General features: G+C 39.7%; 3 protein-coding genes across 8 annotated transcripts in view; 2 read left to right on the top strand and 1 right to left on the bottom strand.

Annotated features, from left to right (window-relative positions):
• The window catches only part of LOC111875385 (coiled-coil domain-containing protein 40), a 24,178-nt gene extending 20,860 nt beyond the window's left edge, over positions 1–3,318 (bottom strand). The window contains exon 1 of one of the 2 annotated variants that reach the window (XM_023871600.2): positions 2,845–3,318. In XM_023871600.2, coding sequence (XP_023727368.1) covers positions 2,845–3,159 — 315 coding nt within the window. In that variant the 5' untranslated portion in view covers positions 3,160–3,318. Of the gene's footprint in view, positions 1–1,102; positions 1,178–2,844 lie in introns of those variants that run through there. The other variant, XM_023871601.2, reaches the window with a different exon arrangement.
• An 85-nt stretch (positions 3,319–3,403) lies between these two features.
• LOC111875390 (DCN1-like protein 3) lies at positions 3,404–6,411 on the top strand. Its single transcript, XM_023871612.1, has 4 exons — positions 3,404–3,434; positions 3,597–3,794; positions 3,889–4,077; positions 4,160–6,411. The coding sequence occupies exons 3-4, from the start codon at positions 3,996–3,998 to the stop codon at positions 5,038–5,040; spliced, it is 963 nt and encodes a 320-aa protein (XP_023727380.1). The 5' UTR covers positions 3,404–3,434; positions 3,597–3,794; positions 3,889–3,995; the 3' UTR covers positions 5,041–6,411.
• Positions 6,412–12,076: 5,665 nt separating this feature from the next.
• The window catches only part of LOC111875389 (E3 ubiquitin-protein ligase RBBP6), a 90,498-nt gene continuing 83,980 nt past the window's right edge, over positions 12,077–18,594 (top strand). For 2 of the 5 annotated variants that reach the window (XM_023871610.2, XM_023871608.2), the window contains exons 1-2: positions 12,077–12,153; positions 14,162–14,382. In XM_023871610.2, the coding sequence (XP_023727378.1) occupies positions 14,217–14,382 (166 nt within the window). In that variant the 5' untranslated portion in view covers positions 12,077–12,153; positions 14,162–14,216. Of the gene's footprint in view, positions 12,154–12,290; positions 12,765–14,161; positions 14,383–18,594 lie in introns of those variants that run through there. The other 3 variants (XM_023871609.2, XM_023871611.2, XM_033755799.1) reach the window with 3 other exon arrangements.

The raw sequence follows: 18,594 nt of genomic DNA, 5'->3' as shown, positions 1-18,594 counted from the left end.
GAAACCAGAAGGAAATAGGAGAGTGGGAAGACCAAGGGTAAGATGGGAAGAATATGTGTGGCAGGACATAAGAATTCTGGGTGTGAAGAACTGGAGGAATGTAGCATTGAATAGAGAAGAATGGCAAGGAATCCTGAGGAAGGCCAGGGCTCACAAAGGGCTGTCATGCCAGTGATGATGATGATCACTATATTCAATGAGAGTAGTCAAAATAGTAGTAACAGCACTAGCAGTAGTAACAGCACTAGCAGTAGTAACAGCACTAGCAGTAGTAACAGCACTAGCAGTAGTAACAGCACTAGCAGTAGTAGGTGGTGGTGAGAGTAGTAGTAGTAGTGTTGGTGATGATAACGGTAGCCATAGCAGCAGCAGTAGTAATGGTAGTGGTAGCAGCAGCAGCAGCAGCAGCAGCAGCAGCAGCAGCAGCAGCAGTAGTAGTAGTAGTAGTAGTAGTAGTAGTAGTAGTAGTAGTAGTAGTACTAGTTGTAGTAAACAAACAAACTCTATGGCTTTAGTCCGCAAGAACTATACCAACTGAGAGACAGCCGCTTGTCACCAAAGACAGCGCAAACTTTATGGACGAAAAATTTTTGAGAGAACTGTCTGCTGGGATTTCATACTATTCTTCTGAAATTTAAGGAATTCAAAAACGTTTTTTTAAATTCGCTTAGTGGGGGGTGGAGTCCAACCGGGTCCACTCGGCAAGGCGGCCACTGATGGCCTATTGTAGCCTGCCCTGGGTGATTATGATGATGGAGAATTTGGTGGAATGAAAATTGGCAGGGGAAACCAAAGTACTCAGAGAAAACCCACCCCAGTGCCACTTTGTCCACCACAAATCCCACTTGACCAGACCCTGGATCAGACCCGGGCCACCATGGTGGAAAGTCAGCAACTAACTGCTTGAGCTATGGCACGGCCAAATTTAAGGAAAGTTCTACCATAATGAGCAGCTCACTTATCACACAAGAAAATTTACTTCCTATCCAGATACATTTTATTCTACATCAGTCCCATAGGAAATTACATACAATTCTTTCAGTTGTTGTCTTAGCTAATTACAATTAGTAATTTAAGTTCTGTGTATTTTATGCAAGCCTACCTGTTATATAACAAGAGCAGGAATAGCTCAGTCATTATAGTGACTAGGCTATGCACTGGGTAATCAAGCAATCAAGATTCAATTCCCAGCAGGGGCAGAGCATTTTCCTCTTCCATAGCGTCCAAACCAGCTCTAGTTCCAGCCAGCATCTTATCCAGTGAGCACTTGGGGGTTCTTTTCAAGGGGTAAATTGGCAGTGGAGTGAAGCTAACTGGAGTGAAGGTAACTTTATCTTTACATTCACTTGCATATAAGTTTCGCCCCCTTTACTGGACTGTAGCACATTTCAAGTAAATAGGTAGCACAGCTACTTTGTATTCACAATATCCAGGGTTCAAATCTCAGTCCAGAAACCAGCTATCCTAACACTGATCATGCTCTTCCTCAGTCCATCGAAGTAAATGCTTCGATAATACCTAAAATTACACCAAAACCACTACCTTCTATATAATTTTCAATTAATTAATTGCCATATAATTTGACAATATATACACTTTGTAGGTTGCATCCTGTTGTGTGTATACATGTAATATACAAATATTCAAACACCTAACTCTCCTATGTCAATCCAAAATAACCACAGGAAGAAAACAAGAAATTACAAGCACATCCTACACAAGCAATAGATTCAGTAAAAATCTACAAACCAGAAAGCAGAAGATAGCACGAAGACCCCCACCAGCACTTCAGCACATGATCATACAGCATTTTTTGTATCACCTATGAACACTAGCTTTCAGACAATTAATACAGCACAGCTACAGCACATTTAAGTATCCTATAGCACAAACATCTAAAATTGATGATGGTACTAAGAACTTTTAACCCATATAATCCATATATTGTGAAACAAATATTTTTTATAGTTTTTTATACTGAAATTTTAAATTGTAACTACTTGTAATAAGCATGACTTTAGGAGGGGTTACCAACCTAGTCATGGTAGTTCATATCATATTGTTGCAGACTGCCAAGGTAATGCTGAGCTCTCCAACACCTCAACTGTTGTGCCTGGTAGGGATTTGTGTTTTTATCGCCTTGTAAACGAAATTTTCTTTTCCTTCTGTAGTTCCCACATACCAAAATTATAGATTCTGCATATCACATCACAGTAATTTTGCTAGCTCTTATTCAAAACTGGATTTCATCTTTCCTTTACATTAATTTTCAAAATTATTCTGTTGCCTACCTAGACTCCTGTTCAGTAGGAATGCTTTTACTGAGATCCTTACTCCATGCCATGTATACATGTTAACAAAATAATACTTTCCTCCAGCGATGAGAGTGCGTGGAAAGGGGGAACATAAAACTGGTTGACCCTGACCATTCTGTTTATTTCAGCACACACTGGGCTTCAGAGCGTCAGTGGTGACATGGAGAATGATCAGAAAACCACGCCAATGTTTTCAGCTTGCACAGCAATCACGAGGGTTACTTGTCTCTCCTTCTCTTCGTTGGAGGATAAAAGGCATACTTTCTTCTAACATTGTAACTTTCTTAGCTTACAGAATAACAAAAATGTGGGTGATTTATATCCAGAATAGGTACTACATTTATCTTTTGTTGCAATCGATTAATAATGTATTGGAGCACTGTTGCGTAAACTTCATCAAGGGGGGGGGGACTGAAATTGTCCCCCTCCCTTCTTTTCGTCATTTTGGAATGCTGCTTTGTGAGGTTTGAGTTGGTACTATGACAATAACTGATTCTGCTAAGACTCGACTTGTTGCTGTTAAACTCACGAGTTCAAGAATATCTTCAGAAAGGCGAGAATACTGCCGGTCTAGGTGGTTTTTGAGGGCAGCCTGGAAGCCTTTCATCAAAGGATGGTCTGGGTCAAGAACCTCTGGGTCGTCAACCTCTCGTTGACAGCGCGAGACACAATCTGGTAATTCAGTAGTCTGTTCATGTGTGAGGACCTTATCGTTATGGTCCAGTCGTGGATCCTGAACTACATTATCTTCGCTATTTTCACCATTTCTTTCCCTTCGAAGTATAACACGGGTGCAAGATTGAGTTGGAATGGCAGGGCTTTCAATCGTCGCCGATTCGGACATACTGTACTGTTTTATATTCAATTCAATTCAATTTTTCGTATAACAGGGAAAACTCGGAACTTTATATACCTAACACACTTGTTTTAAAATTTGTTTGAGTAAAACACGTACGTACATTAACCTAACATGACGCACACTTCAAAACACTTATTTACAAGGTAACCATGCCAACGTAATATTAAATCGCACTTAAACCGATTTAAATCGAAGGAAACCCGAAAGTAACCGATGTAATGCGGACGAAGTCGAGTAAGGACGAGAGGATTGACATTCAGGTAGGTGATCACTTCTAATCGCGGTTAATGGAGTTATTTGCACTAAATTGAGGAGCAATTGAAATACAGGGGCTCAAAACACATCACAATTACGTGATTAGTAGACGCCAATTTTTTTTCAGTTTCTGTATGTTGCATATAACTCTATATTTTACTTTGCAGTGTGAATAATGCGATGATAACGAAGAAGTGCCAGTCAGGTAAACATGAAACTGGTATTAATTTTGGAAAATGACCAAGATGAACATATTTAAATAAAACTAGAATCAAATGCATCAATTTTGATCCACATTTGTGAGATTAAAGCTTCAGCTGGTCGAGTAATACGTTATAGGAAGGTGGCTGATGTATGTGTTACAGGTAAACAATTGTCATGAATTGGCCTCAGGACTATTGAATGTCAAAATTTTGGATGTTATAACAGGGAGTTAACCTATACTATTTCTTATTACAGACACTTAGTGCTGTGCAGAGGTGACTGCTGTACGTGATAAGAATTCCCAGCTTCTACATGAATAACGCCCAGAATTTACTTGACACTGGGCCAGTGAACAGCGACCAATGGGAAACTGTTTCTCTTGTTTCAAGGTCCCTCCGCCACCCGACCCGTCCACAGACCCTCCCTTGGAGAAGGACAAGGAAGGTAACAATTGTGCCATTCAGGATCTGTGTGCTGGAGAAAAGTAATACTGATCCTGCTCTAAAACAGGTGTGCTGTGTTGCAGAGATTATGGAGCTGTGTGGTATTCTACAGCCATCCCAAGAGGTGCACTGCTCACCCCTGACTGCTGTGGAAGCGCAGGTCAATGGGAACAGCAAAGGTGCTGGAGTTCCAGGATTCATGCTGGTTGGGAGTGATAACAGTGGCAGCTTGCATCGAGACAAAACGACTAGGACGTTTTATTCTCGCATCCCTCCATTGGGCCGCTCCACAAGTAGTGGAGGTGATGGGAAAGGCAGGGAACCATCAGAAGCTAAGCTTAATGCTTTGTTCGACCAATACTGTGACTCCAATGAGGATGCAATGCTAGCTGATGGCATTGAGAGGTTATGTGCAGATCTGTCCTTGTCACCAGATGAGTTTAAGGTGTTGGTTCTGGCATGGCGTCTCAGTGCAGAGCAGATGTGCCGTTTCAGTCGAGCGGAGTTTGTGAGCGGGTGTAGGGCAATGCGAGTTGACTCTATCAGGGCAATCCAGGCTCGACTACCAGAGTTGGTAGTTGAAGTAACTAAGGACTCTGAATTGTTCAAGGATCTCTATCGTTTCACATTCAAATTTGGACTGGATGTTGAGTCAGGACAGCGAATCTTACCGTCCGACATGGCTGTCTGTCTGTGGCGACTGGTGTTTTCTGTTAGAGAGCCTCCTATACTTTCTCGTTGGCTGTTCTTCCTGGAGAGTCACCCTCATGTTAAGGGCATCCCACGTGACACATGGAACATGTTCCTGAATTTTTCTGAGGCTGTTGGTGATGATCTGAGCTCATATGATGACACAGAGGCTTGGCCAAGCCTGTTTGACGACTTTGTTGAGTTTGAAAATGACCAGATGAACCAAAACATCTCCAAGGATAAAGATGAAATAATTAAATTAGACTGTAATTAAGACTCTCTGCGTTTGAAATCATAAAATGAAAATGGATCAATAGTTAGTATTTTTTTAATTGTCACAACTAAGACTGATATTCATTCAGGTGTAAAATAGTCTTAATTTTGCCTGTACTTCTCATGCTATTTACTGATAATTTATTTAGATTACTTTTTTAATTTTATGAGAGAAGTACAGATAATGGTATGGCATTGACAAGCTTGCGTGGTGTTCAGTTTGTAGCCAAATGATTCATGCCATTAAGAAACTGCCTGGTACAATTTTAACAAGCTGCATTCTGCAACCTAATATTTATGTTTTAACACTCATATGATTGTGACGTGCAAACAAGGGACGGTTCTTGCCTTCCTCAAGTCAAGCCATAGACTGCCTTACGATATACAGATGTAGGACTTATAGCTGATTTTGTCAAATTCTGTTTGCCATTGTTGCCAAAAGTATGGTTGGATGTAGTACACCCAGACTGCATTATATGAGAATATTAATTTAATTTGAGGTTCAGTGAGACAATGTGATAATGTAAAATTCATTGTGTTCAGTTTCAATCAGGGCAACAAACCTATTGATATGAAAGCTGTTTTTTTTTTGCCCCTCTAAATGGGTATAAAATAGCATGAGTCTGCCGTTCTTTCTGCTTAACAAACCTGTGATTTATTTGAGGATATTTAAAGACATGCTGGTGCCTCATTTTGAGATTGTCAGTAAAAATTATCAGTGATTGTACGTAATGCACCTCATGTAGTAGTTATTCTTCCTGTTTGGGAAAAATAATTGTGACCAGTGGGTGCTAATACTGGTACCTTAATTTATATGGCTGTTCCTATCTGAGATATTTTTGTTTAAAAATTGCAGTGTCAGATTATGAGCAGTTAAATATTGGCATAATAACTGAGTAAGGTTTATTTGTAGGGTCTTGTGTATGTGTTTCCTGATGCTTCTGTCATGACCTGTGTTTAGAAGGAGTGTGAAGGGGGCAGGTGGGCTGTGCTAAAGGTAAAGGCTGATAAAGAAATTCTGGGGTGCATCCATGTTTCAGTACCTGCTCAGTTGTGATGTTACCTAACTCATCTGTAGCTACGAGCCTGAGCAGATCATTTAAACACATGAATTAGTGGATGAGGGTTATGTTTCCTCCTTCACTGTAATGTGCACCTACCCCATTCACATTTCCCTCTTGTCAGTTTGCCATACAGCCAGTTGCAGAAGCTTTATCACAATTTCTCCTTTCACCATATTTGTAGGTAAGGTGTGGGAATCACACCAAAGAGCGGTATGACCAACTGGTAACAAGTGAATGCCTGAGAGTATTGATGTAGCTGGCTGGGAGAAGACATTTGGGATCTGTATCATGGCAGAAATTTCTGGAAATAGCTATGAGGTAAAAAAGATAAAGCTATCCCTGTAATAGGCTGTGGAGGACCATAGGGTTGGGAGATGCTGAGGCTTCCACATTTTTTAGACAATTGGCTCACAGCAGTGAGGTTGTCAGCATTACTTGCCAGCCACCATTTACCCCGAGAAAGATTACTGGTACTCATTACTGTTAGAAACTGAGTCATCCCCAGGGCCATAGTGTGGCTGGAAGGATTAGGTCAGTCGAAAAATCTAATGACCTCAATGGGAGTTGAACACACAACTTTCTGGCTTGTAGCATAGTGCCTCAACCAGCTGTGCTACCGCATATCACCGGAACTAGCTATAATGAATATTGATTTCTGTGTTCGTGATCCTCATTACCACTTGTGTCGGTCATCATTGGATATCGGTAATCATGGTTATATTGTATTCATGCTAAAATGTTACGACAGAGTTCAGCTTTGTGAATCGGTACTTTTTACTAATTGAATGGCCTTTACCTGTATAAAACTTGAATCAGTGTACCATCCATCAGCCCAAACATTAAATCATATCTTGTTAAACGTTTACAAATTGAATAAAACAGCAATAATAATGAAGAGAAGAGAGCATTCGAGGAAGAATTAATTGGTTATATAGCTTCGCATCCTACATTTTTGTTACAAGGCTTACGAAGGTGGTAAGTGCTGATTATCAATTGTTTCATGTTTCATATTAAGATAAGATTCCAGCTTTTATCTGGCACACAGTTTAATCATTATTGGGATGCTGAAGCTGAGACAGGAATTTTCTGCATTATAGCTGCAGTTGTCAGTGTGACTGCCATGAGGCATCAATCAATACTAGGGGCCAACATAAATAGCTTCAACCAGTTTTAAGCCGGAGTTGGCAATAGCAGTTAGACCTCTCCTCTTGTTGAGGAGGAGGTTCCATTTGAAACCACATAAGTGGTCTTGGAACAAATAAATTATGGTTATAGGTCCAAGTGGGGCCCAAAACCAAGAATGACTATCTCATTATTGTTTTCCTTCTCAACACAACTATCAAAATCTCATTCACATTTACTGTATAATGAGCTTATTGGTCTTAATAGTATGACAGTGTGCCACATTTTCAGCTTATAAAGCCATCATCAGGCACTACACATTAACAGATATTTTCAAACTGTTGAATTGCACTTATATGAATTCACATATTACAATATAATAAATGTTATCAATGTATCTGACTTTCCACACAGGTAATACATTCAACACTTTGTCTGAATTAATATAAGTCATAATTGTATTAAAAGTGGGCACATGGTAGCATAGTTGGTCGAGCCACTATGCTACAACCCAGAAGGTCGCTGGTTGAAGTCCCGATGAGGTCATTGGATTTTTTCAATTGACCTAATCCTTCCAGCCGCACTAGGCCCTGGGGTCGACTCAGCCTCTAACAGAAATGAGTACCAAGAATATTCTTGGGGGTAAAGGGTGGCCGGCATGTAAGGCTAACAACCTTGCCGCCATCTATGAGCTGATTGTCTAGAAAATGTGGGAACCTATACGTCTCACAACCCTATGGGCCTCCACGGCCTGTTACAGGGATACCTTTACTTCTACTTTACTTTACTTTTATAAGAGTTCTACCTTAAATGGATGCCTAGAGATGTTTGGAACCAGTTGTTGCTATGTTCTCTAACATTTATTCTGTGTTTTTTGCAGTCTGATCTTCTTTATTTTATTTTTTTTAATGCTAGTGGGGTGGGACTAAGTCCCTTGTACTGCGGCCATTAATGGCCTATTGTACCAGCCCCAGATAATAGCTGAGGGTGATTATGGAGCAATTGGTGGAATGTAGATCTGCAGGGGAAACCGAAGTACTCGGAGAAAACCTGCCCCAGCGCCACTTTATCCACCACAAATCCCACTTGACCAGACCTGGGATCGAACCTGGGCCGCCGCAGCAACTAACCACTTGAGCTATGGCACGGCCTTTATTTTATGGGTTTATCCACCTCTTGTGTTTCTGTATCTGGCTTCATTCTCTGTTAGATTGCAACTGGATACATTGATAATTGTTATTATATTGTAATATATGAATTCATATAAAGTGCAATTCAGTAGTATGAAAATATTTGTTAATGTGTACTGCCCGATGATGGCTTCATAAGGTGAAACATGTAGCACATTGTTATACTATTAAGACTAATAAACTCATAATACACAGCAAATGTGAACGAGATTTTGATAGTTGTGTTGAGATGGAAAGGAATAACAAAGTATAGGTTAATGCAACAGGATGCATTCCTTGAAGATTAAGAATGACTGTGCTGGCAAAGGCCATCAGCTCTCTCTCTCTACCAGTCAGACGATACAATTTTTTTGTTGCTTTTCATTGAAATGTGAATTTTTTTTTGAAGTATGTATAAAGGTTGAGTTCCTACCACACAAAAAACACATTGCATCTCCATTACAAGAACCATCCAGTTAATGCTGTTAAAGGAAATAGTTGATGTTTATTATGAGAACCATATGAAACATAAATATACATTGTGGGCTAAATGTTTTCTACCTTTAAAGAAGGGTTGCATGTAATTATCATTGTACTCTATATGACTAAAACATTTTTTAGGTGAAACTTTCAAGAATCTTACAAATTCTGAATTCTTTGACAGTTCTATCACTTTCCAGTAGCATGTCAACAAGTAAGTGATAACACAAATGCTGAAATCAGTCAGGACTGAGATTCTGACCTTACCTAATAGGCATTTATATTATTTGAATAGTGATTAACCCTTTGAAGCCCAGTGGTTACTATATGTACAACTTACTTTATCACTATAACTGTGAATGCTGCCCACAGAGTGTATTTGTGTGTTCCATATGGTTCTCACAATAAACAGCGTTAACCAGTTGGGAGTTGTCATGGAGATGTAATGTGTTTCCTGTGAGGTATGAACTCATTTGTTAAATATTATTCAGAAGTAAGGGTTAATACTGTTATTTATTGTCTGTATTACAATAGCTGTTATAGATGACCATCTGAAAAGTTTTCATATTTGGAAGATCAAATAGAACATTTAATTCCATATAAGTCTCACCAGGTTTCATGGCAATGTGTAACCTCCAATTATTGTATCTTGGCCCTGTGAGGTCTGCTAGCTATGTGGTGGCATACTATATGCATGACAGACAGACAGATATCATCTTGTTTAAAGCCCTGTTGATACTATTCATTCTGAAAAAATTTCTTCCCCCAACTTCACTTCCATTCTTAAAGAGGCTGTGCCAATTCTGGTTCTGATTCATTAGTAAATAAGTTATATAAAATGAATTTATAACTATAAAATTAAAATAAATACATTAATTCATTATCACAGTAACATACGACAAAATTTATTGCAGTGGGTAGTATTCTTCCTCCACCTGTGCACCACTGTTCCCAGAACTGTAACATACCTCATCCCTTGTTATCCCGAAATTGTAGTGCTGGAGAGAAAAAGAAGCAGACAGTAGTTAATGTTGCAATATTTGAGGTTCTCACAGCAGTGACTTTGAAAGTTACTGTCTTCCAGTATGTGACTATATGTAGTCAGGATTGTACTGACATTTCAGAGGAACTTGCTGCTTCAGTGTCTTTTCTGTCATTGAATCCAGTCCTGAATGTTAGGACACAAATTAAAATTTCAGTCATGAAGAAAATAAGAGCAGATAAAATGGGGGAATGCTTGCTGCAATTCAGTTAAGTATCATCCACTGTCCTCCCATCTGCTACCTGAAAACATAGATGAAAACATACAAAACTCTAACTATGCTTGTAGGAATTGAGCTTCTCATGGAAGTGGTTATGAAGAGTTCCGTCTTCTGGGATATGATGCTGTGCAGTCTGTTTGCCGCCTGCTTCTTGCTGGCTGCTTGCTTGGCCTACTGTTCAGCATGGAAGATGGAGGTGACATGTGTTTCCAAAATGTCATATGACTTTCAGTGGACTACATAGCATTGTATCCTAGAGGACAGAACTCTAATTTATGCCTGTTTTGTATGGGTGTGGAACTTCGACTGTCACGCTGATGGAAGAACATAGTGAGGATGCTAGAGAATAGGGAGTCAAGGTGAGTATCTGGATCTAACAGGGATGAAGTAACAGGATGAGGCAAATTACAAAATGAGGAACTTCATAATTTGTACTTGCCAAATATTACAGTGATCAAATCAAGGAAGATGAGATGGGTGGGACATGTAGCACTCAGAAATGCAGGCAGTGTTTTAATAGGAATGACTGAAGGAAGGAGACAACTTGGAAAACCTAGGCTTAGGTTGGAGACTAATATTAAAATAGATCTTAAAACAATAGAAGGAGAAAGTCTGAGATGGATTTATAAGGCCTAGAACAGGGTCCAGTTGCATGATTTTGAGAACATGGTGATGATCCTTCAGGTTCTCTGAAATGTTTGGAAATTTTGGCTACCTGAACTATTAGCTTCTTAATAATCCGTGCTTAATTAAATGAAGATGTATGGAGGTTGAGGTACAGATCCACACATCTTTAATCTCAAGAGTAGATGCAGTTGGGTGGTCAGTCTCACACCTCAACTTCTGTATTCTTGAAGAAGAAATGCTTGGTATGCAATGGACTGGAGACTGGGTGGCCTCCAGAGCCAATGTGAACACTGTACACATGAGAAATGTTCAAACCCTGCTGGGAATTAAAACCCAGTTCCTCAGTCATCAACCCAGAGTCTTGTTGATATACAGATCTGTTTTAATATTGTGACATGACACCTGAAATGTGAAGTAGCAGAGCCAGAAGAGATGGTCAATATTTCGTGGTCAGCACAGAACCAGAGGGATTTCCATTGTGATGAGAGGTCACCTAGCAATGACTAAGAGGAGGCTCAACACATTGAGAAGACATATATACATTGTGTATATTAGTGAGTGTTGTTATTTATAGTTGGCTTATAAGCGTTCAATAAATCCAATTATTAATCTAAACCCAGTGTCTAGCCACTAGCTCATGACATTTCAAAACATGTGTATGTCTAGGAGAGAATAAAAATCTTGGTCGTGGATCTCGAGGAGACTGAAGGCAGGAATGACTGTGCTGGCAAATGCCAGCAGTAATTTAACCGACGAAAAGCCAACCAAGGGTTTTGAGGAACATGTTGCCGCCATCATCAGGATTGAAGAGTAGGCCTAGCAAAAAGCATCAAGTACGGGTGCACTTGTTTGCTGCCAACTTCTTGCTGGTTTCTTGCCAGCGTTAGTCTTCGGTCCTGAAGATGGTGGATATGCGCCCTCCGAAATGTCGGTGTTAGGTCGTGTGGTATTTTTTTTTAGCAAGGATTATTAAGGATGTGGTATGTTATCTATGAAGTATAGAGATGTAGAGATCATATTTTGATAGGATGAAGGACAGTTTAGACTAGATATAAAGTACTTCGGAAGGGCCAAATAAGACGGGGAAATTTCTCCACATTTATTCCTATCGCTCGAAAAAACAAAAAGTATCTCGGTGGACTACTATATTCAAATTACTAGCATATTCATTAAAAATCTTAATCTTATTGTCATATCAGAATTCATTTTCTAAATTTTACGACTAATTTATCCTATTAATTGGTATAAGAAGTGAAGCACAATAATAATAAAACATCTCAATTGCTAGTGTAACTAATAGTTTGTGTAATGGTTATAGTAGTACCGTTATTGAGTTCTTATGTTGTTTGTGAATTCCTTGTTTTCAGTAAAATCAATACATTTTTATAAGGTAATTATTGATTAATTATTTACATTTATAGTATCTTATGCCTGTTTTATAAAGTAAGTTTGTTTGTGGCTATTACTGACTTGCATATTTTAATACGTAGTGAAGAAAAGGATGTGTTTCTCACAATGTCCGCCAAAGCTACTTGTTCGTATGGTTGAATGATACAGTGGCATATTTGTGAAATGGATTTTGTACTCTTCGTGCAACTGCATTTCATTTAGCTACGTTTTCATTACAGTGATGCATATTCAGTTTCACTAGTCGTTTGTATTAGTTCAGAGCTTGCGTGTTAGAGAAATTCAGACATTGTTACGTAAATCTCCAATCCAACGCAACGTTAGAACCGGGATTCGGCGTGTTTTGTGTGGGGTTTTATTTTACGACGCTGTCAGTATCAAAACTATATACCGCCGATTGTTAGCATAACAGACGAATTGGAGAGGATTTGGAAGGAAGCGATCATGGCATAATGGACTTCCTATCCTGACATTAGCCAAGAAGTACTGAGAAAAACTACGAAGCGCTTAGGATAGCCTGTATCCCAGCTGAAACTTGAACCTAGCACCTTCCGAATACATGTCTAGAGCTTTGCTGTAACATTTGCATGCATGGTGAGCGTTATAGTGAGACAGGATTGCAGAATTGGATGGTATTTATGTCAGAACTTTTATTCTTATGTAGGGCGGTGACTTATTTTATTGCCACACATTACAGAGGGCTGTCCAGATGTATGGGTATAGCATCAGTTGGATTAAATTCCAGTTTATGGAGGCACACAGGAGACCCTGGCCCACATGTACCCCTCCTTTATGATATGTGTTTAAGAGCAGATAAAGTTGGAATATGCTTAACACTGTACAGTTCAGAATCATTTACCCTCCTGACTGTTGTCTGAGCACATAAATATTAAAACATGTGAAACAGATTTTGCCTATAGTTTTGAATGAATGAATATTAAGTGACATTAAGGGAATTTGAATTTATTTATGGACCATAAACCCAAGTGCATGTTGACACCATAGGATATGGAACAAGTCAAGTAGAAATACATAATATCAGTACAATAATAGTTTTGCTTGAAAAGTTAGTAGGATTACAGTACAGTATTAATATTACCATGCTAACTGGATACATACAGCACAGTGTGAAAATAGCAAATAAAGGAACAATGTAGATTCAGGATGTGTGAGGACAGAGTGCTAAGGAGAGTATCTGGTGCTGGGTAAGGATTAAATAATTGGAGACCAAAGAAAGCTGCATAATGTGGAGCTTTATATTTTATGCCACTTGCCAATTGTTAATAAAGTAAGTAAAGCTATCCCTGTAACAGACTGTGGAGGCCCATAGGGTTGTGAGAAGTTGAGGTTCCCACATTTTATAGACAGTCAGCTCATAGATGGCAGTAAGGTTGTCAGCATTATGTGCTGGCCACCCTTTTTTTACCCCCAAGAATATTCCTGGTACTCATTTCTGTTAGAGGCTGAGTTGACCCTATGGCCATAGTGCAGCTGGAAAGATTAGGTATTTGAAAAATCCACTGACCTCATCGGGATTTGATCCCGCGACCTTCCGGCTTGTAGCATAGTGCCTCAACCAACTACGCTACCACATGCCCCTGCCAAGTGTTATTAGGGTGATAAACTCAAGGACAACAGATGGGCAGGGCAGGTAGCTCACATGGGAGAGAAGTGTATACAAAGTTTTGATAGGGAAACATGACAGGGAAGGATAATATTAAAATGAATCATATGGAAGTATGGCACTGAATTCATCTGACTCAAGATAGAGACCAGTGATAGGCTCTTGTGAACACAGTAGTTACCCTTTGGGTCCATTAAGATGATGGGTACTTCTTTCATGGCTGAGCAACTGTTGGCTTCTCAAGAGAGTTCTATTAAGTTGGTTGGTTATATACATCATATCATTTATTGAGTGGCACGGAAGTTGTTTCACGGGCAAGGGAATGGTTTGAGATTAGCCCCAAATCCTTACTTAACGTTAATTTCAGGTTGATGAAAACAAGTCAAAGCTACGAATCACCCTTGAGAATGTAAAGACAGAATATGTCTGTACATTATAAGTTCAAATCAGCACGTGAGTTTGATACTGTAACATTTGATGGTCTTCACATATCCGTGCGGGACTTGAAGAAAGCAATCCTTCATCAGAAGCGGATTGGAAAGAACACAGATTTTGATCTGCAGGTCACTAACGCACAAACTAAAGAAGGTAAAGGTTCTTATGCTAATTGTATATTAAGATGTGCCAGGAGATATAAAACAGATCTTTAAAAGAGCAAGTAGTTCTGTGAGGACGCTATGACACTTTCCTTTAGTTGTTTCATTCCACATCAGGGGTCGGCACCATGTTCCCCTGTCATTCTCCTTTCTGTTCAGTTTGAATACTGTGAGCTTGCCGCATGTTTTTTTTTTTTCTGAATGTTTGAAATTGACATGTACAGTGGATCCCTTTTAACAAGTTTCCCAAGGGACCAAGAAATGTAGATCTTAAGCAGGAGAATTTCTTAAAAGGGTAAGCTTTGGAATGTTTACAGAATTATATTCCTCAGAGGAAAGTAATAGAATTAACATTATGTTCTGTGAACTGAGCTCAAGGGGTGGTGGTTCGAAATCTGGTGTGCTTGTGCCTCTTTCTGGACACATCAATCACCCCCCCCCCCATGCTTTTCCCACAAGTGTCTGATTCACTTTAGAAGTCATGAGACCAATCTCGTAGTAGTGATATGCAGAAAACCGTGGATGCAAGACAAGGAGAGGACAGCATTAGTCTCGTGAGCTTGGAAGCTGCATAGAGTGGTCCTGTCTATCAAACTAGACATGAAAGTGAAAGTGCTGTTATTTGCAAATATAGTACTGGATGCTGGAAGAGGACATTGCAGTGATATGGTGAAATAGTTGTGGATGAAAACAGGCCAACATCAAGGTCTTAAGTGGCTACAGACAGGGAGACAGTGCCTATTCCAAAATATGATGAATGTTTCAGTATTTTTACATTGAATAAGGGTCTAATAAAATTACACTAATTACCCAAACTTTCAGATATATACAAGTTCCTGGTGTCATAGTTAAAGTCAGATGATCTTCTGAAATGTTACTCTTTCTTGTAGAACATATCTAGCAACATCACTTGTTTTACTTATCTCTCAAACAATTTTTAACTAAACTATTCCAGTTCCCAGAGGTTTCTGATGATTGACTCTGGCACTGAGGAAGTGGTGCTGCACACTTGTCTATGAACAGCAGCATCTTGCAGTTTTTGGCTGCCATTCTCTTTCCCACACATTAGGAACTCCATGAGCAGTGCACAAGTTAACCATGTGCTGCTCTTATGTCTGTATGTACATGGCAGGAGCTTCACATGCTTGGAGCACCTTGGCTTCTCTGACTCTCCATTTACCAGGAATGTTGTCTTTTCAGCCCCCCAATATTTGAACATACAAGCAGAGTATTTCTGTAAGATTTGAGGCTTTCACGGCGGTGAATATATTTTTTCTTCTACCCTGAAGATGGAGGCGATACGTTCCTCCGAAACGTCGGTTAACACCACATATACACGGTGCAAAATCCCAGAAGACTGCTTTCTTCAGAGTATTTCTGTTTACTCTTTTGCCCCCATAAGAGCTTCATCTTTGAAAGGATATGTTTTGTTTGGGTGTGGGTTGAGAAACGGCCCAGAGGTGTGCATTAAATGTACACTTTGAATGGTATTCACTTGGAACTGATGGAAGCACTCCCATCTTCAGGCATCTCTGTCCTCTTCAGTTACTCTTTTGGATTCTCTGTGCATGGTTCTGTAGTGAAGCCCTGCACATTTTCTGAATTGATCAAACCATCTAGTTCAAGGTGTGAATTCAGTGTTTAGTTTTATGGTTTTTTCTTCAGCCTTCTAATCTCAACAGTGGACCTTTAATTGTCATGTTTGTATATGCCATGTGATTGACTGTGACTATAGACAGGGTTTGGATTTGTAATCTGATTTATTGAACACTTACAGAACATAACTACAAATAACTATGACAGTCCCACTGAGTTACACCAAAGATCACTGTAGCTACAGCATTCATGATGTGTTCTCAGTTTTCACTAGCCGTTGCTTGGTAGCGGCTTTCAGTGGCGGATGTTCCCCTATCACTGGGTTCTCAAATTGTACCTGGCTTCAGCTACCAGCTTCTCATTTCTCGCAGCTGCAGCTCTTTACTGAACTGCGAGTTCGATATTTAGCTCCGGCATGGACCGCACAGAAAACGTCTCTTCTGTTATTCCATTTTCTCATTGCAGGGGAAAGATGTCCACAGAGCTAATCTCTAGCAATGGCTGTTGTTCTGCTGTCTGTTTACACAATTTATACTTAGCAGTGTGTCTACATGTCACAGTGTGTATAGTGCCCATTTCTGCCTAAAATGCTATGGGAGCACTGGTACATTCTTCTCATATTTAGAAATATTTAATTTTTTCCTGTCCAGCTGAGTAGGTACACATTGTAGAAGCATGCTTTCCATGTTCATCATAATATTATTTGTCGACCCTGGTACGTTTAAGTTCTTCCACAACGTTTGTACCCATCACATGTTTTTGAACGTCCACCTTCTTAATGATTTCCAGTTTCTCAAATGCTGATAATGCCTTACGTTTTATGTTCTTGTAGCTATACATACAGCTGTATGTAATACGTGAGTCAGTCCTCTTCCGTGCAGCATTGTGAAACTTAACGGACACATTCACTATATGTAACCTTGCATGCAGAGAACATGCTACTGAGTTCTGAACACTGTGGCATGTTTGATTTATGAGAATATCTACATTGTTTCTCAGTCGTTCCATTATATGCTTAATAGAGTACAACAAAATTTTTGAAATAGGTAAAATATTTTGGTGTGTGTCTAGGTGGGAAACCGTTTTAGGTATAATTTTCTTAGGTGGGGTCCACTGTAGAGTGTGTACTGGAAAATATTTTACAGTGTAGTCACTGTAGTACCTGAAAATCATTTGATTAGACATAAGGGACATTCATTCCCCGCACGAACTCAGGCCAACAGAATGTGGACTCAAAAACCAAGAACTTGTGCAGACTGGTTCCCTATAGTATTGGCCATACGAGGGGGAACCCAAAAATAACCGGAAACGACCTGTTGCGCGCGCATGCTTTGTAGTTACGAGTTGTGCTGCTAGGTGGTGTTAGCTGGGGGTCTCCCACGACTGTTAGTGAGCTGGCGTCAGTCTGAGTTAAGTGGTTTGTCTGTGGTGCTCTGTTGTGTGCATTCCTGTTTCAACCCTTTGGCGATTAGTGAGATGGCCGACCAGAAGGAACAAAGAGTGTGCGTGAAATTGATGAAGATCGTCGAAAGACCATTGACCAACTTTCTGAGGAAACGAACATCTCATGGAGCACGGTCCAGCGAATTTTAACCGAAGGTTTGCACATGAGACGGGTGTCTGCAAAATTTGTTCCTCGCTTGCTCGGAGATGACCAAAGAGAAAACCGCGTGAATGTTTGCTGCGACTTGAAGAGTGAAGTGCAGTTTTCCCTAACAGAAAGCAAAATTTCACGCACACTCTTTGTTCCTTCTGGTCGGCCATCTCACTAATCGCCAAAGGGTTGAAACAGGAACGCACACAACAGAGCACCAAACCACAAACCACTTAACTCAGACTGACGCCAGCTCACTAACAGTCGCGGGAGACCCCCAGCTAACACCACCTAGCAGCACAACTCGTAACTACAAAGCATGCGCGCGCAACAGGTCGTTTCCGGTTATTTTTGGGTCCCCCTTCGTATAAATCATTTAAGAGCTTCTATGTAATGAGCTGATGATAATCTTGAGCTGCTATAATGGTAAACAGTCGTAATAATTATGTCAAAGTGCTGTGTGAGTTACATATTGGAATAATCCTTCTGTATATATAAAAAAGTTCTGTAAGCATGAGATCATTGTCATTATTAAATTTCCGACATCAGTAGCAATGAATTGTCGAGTATGTTGCACGAAAATAAATTGTGTTGTAGGTCACAAATGGGCAAACAGGTTGTTGTTGATGTGTATTGTGACTATTCTATGAGTATCGATATTTTGATATGGATATGCGAAGTGTAGCATACTGTATAAAGGAGACGGTTTACAATTACAGTCAACTCTCGATTATCCGGGATAATGGTGGGAATGGAAATCACGATTAATCGAAAACCCGGTTAAGACAGATTTTATTAAAAGTAGTACTGTAATACCGTACCTTCATAATACTATAGTCCCACCTGTATTTAAATTTATTCAACCTCATTTTTATGTCATCTCATGGCCTATTTAATACTTTTTTTTTACATTACACTGAAGATGGAATTAGTTATTTCAATCCCAGTCTTCAACAACATCCAACACTTTTCATGAATATTCACACTTAACACTTAAAAAAATTTAATATTGTT

The sequence above is a fragment of the Cryptotermes secundus genome, unplaced genomic scaffold (genome assembly GCF_002891405.2).
Source record: "Cryptotermes secundus unplaced genomic scaffold, Csec_1.0 scaffold15, whole genome shotgun sequence".
Lineage (NCBI taxonomy): Eukaryota > Metazoa > Arthropoda > Insecta > Blattodea > Kalotermitidae > Cryptotermes > Cryptotermes secundus.
The sequence above is the reverse complement of the archived record's forward strand: the minus strand, read 5'-3'. Positions and strand labels throughout refer to the sequence as shown.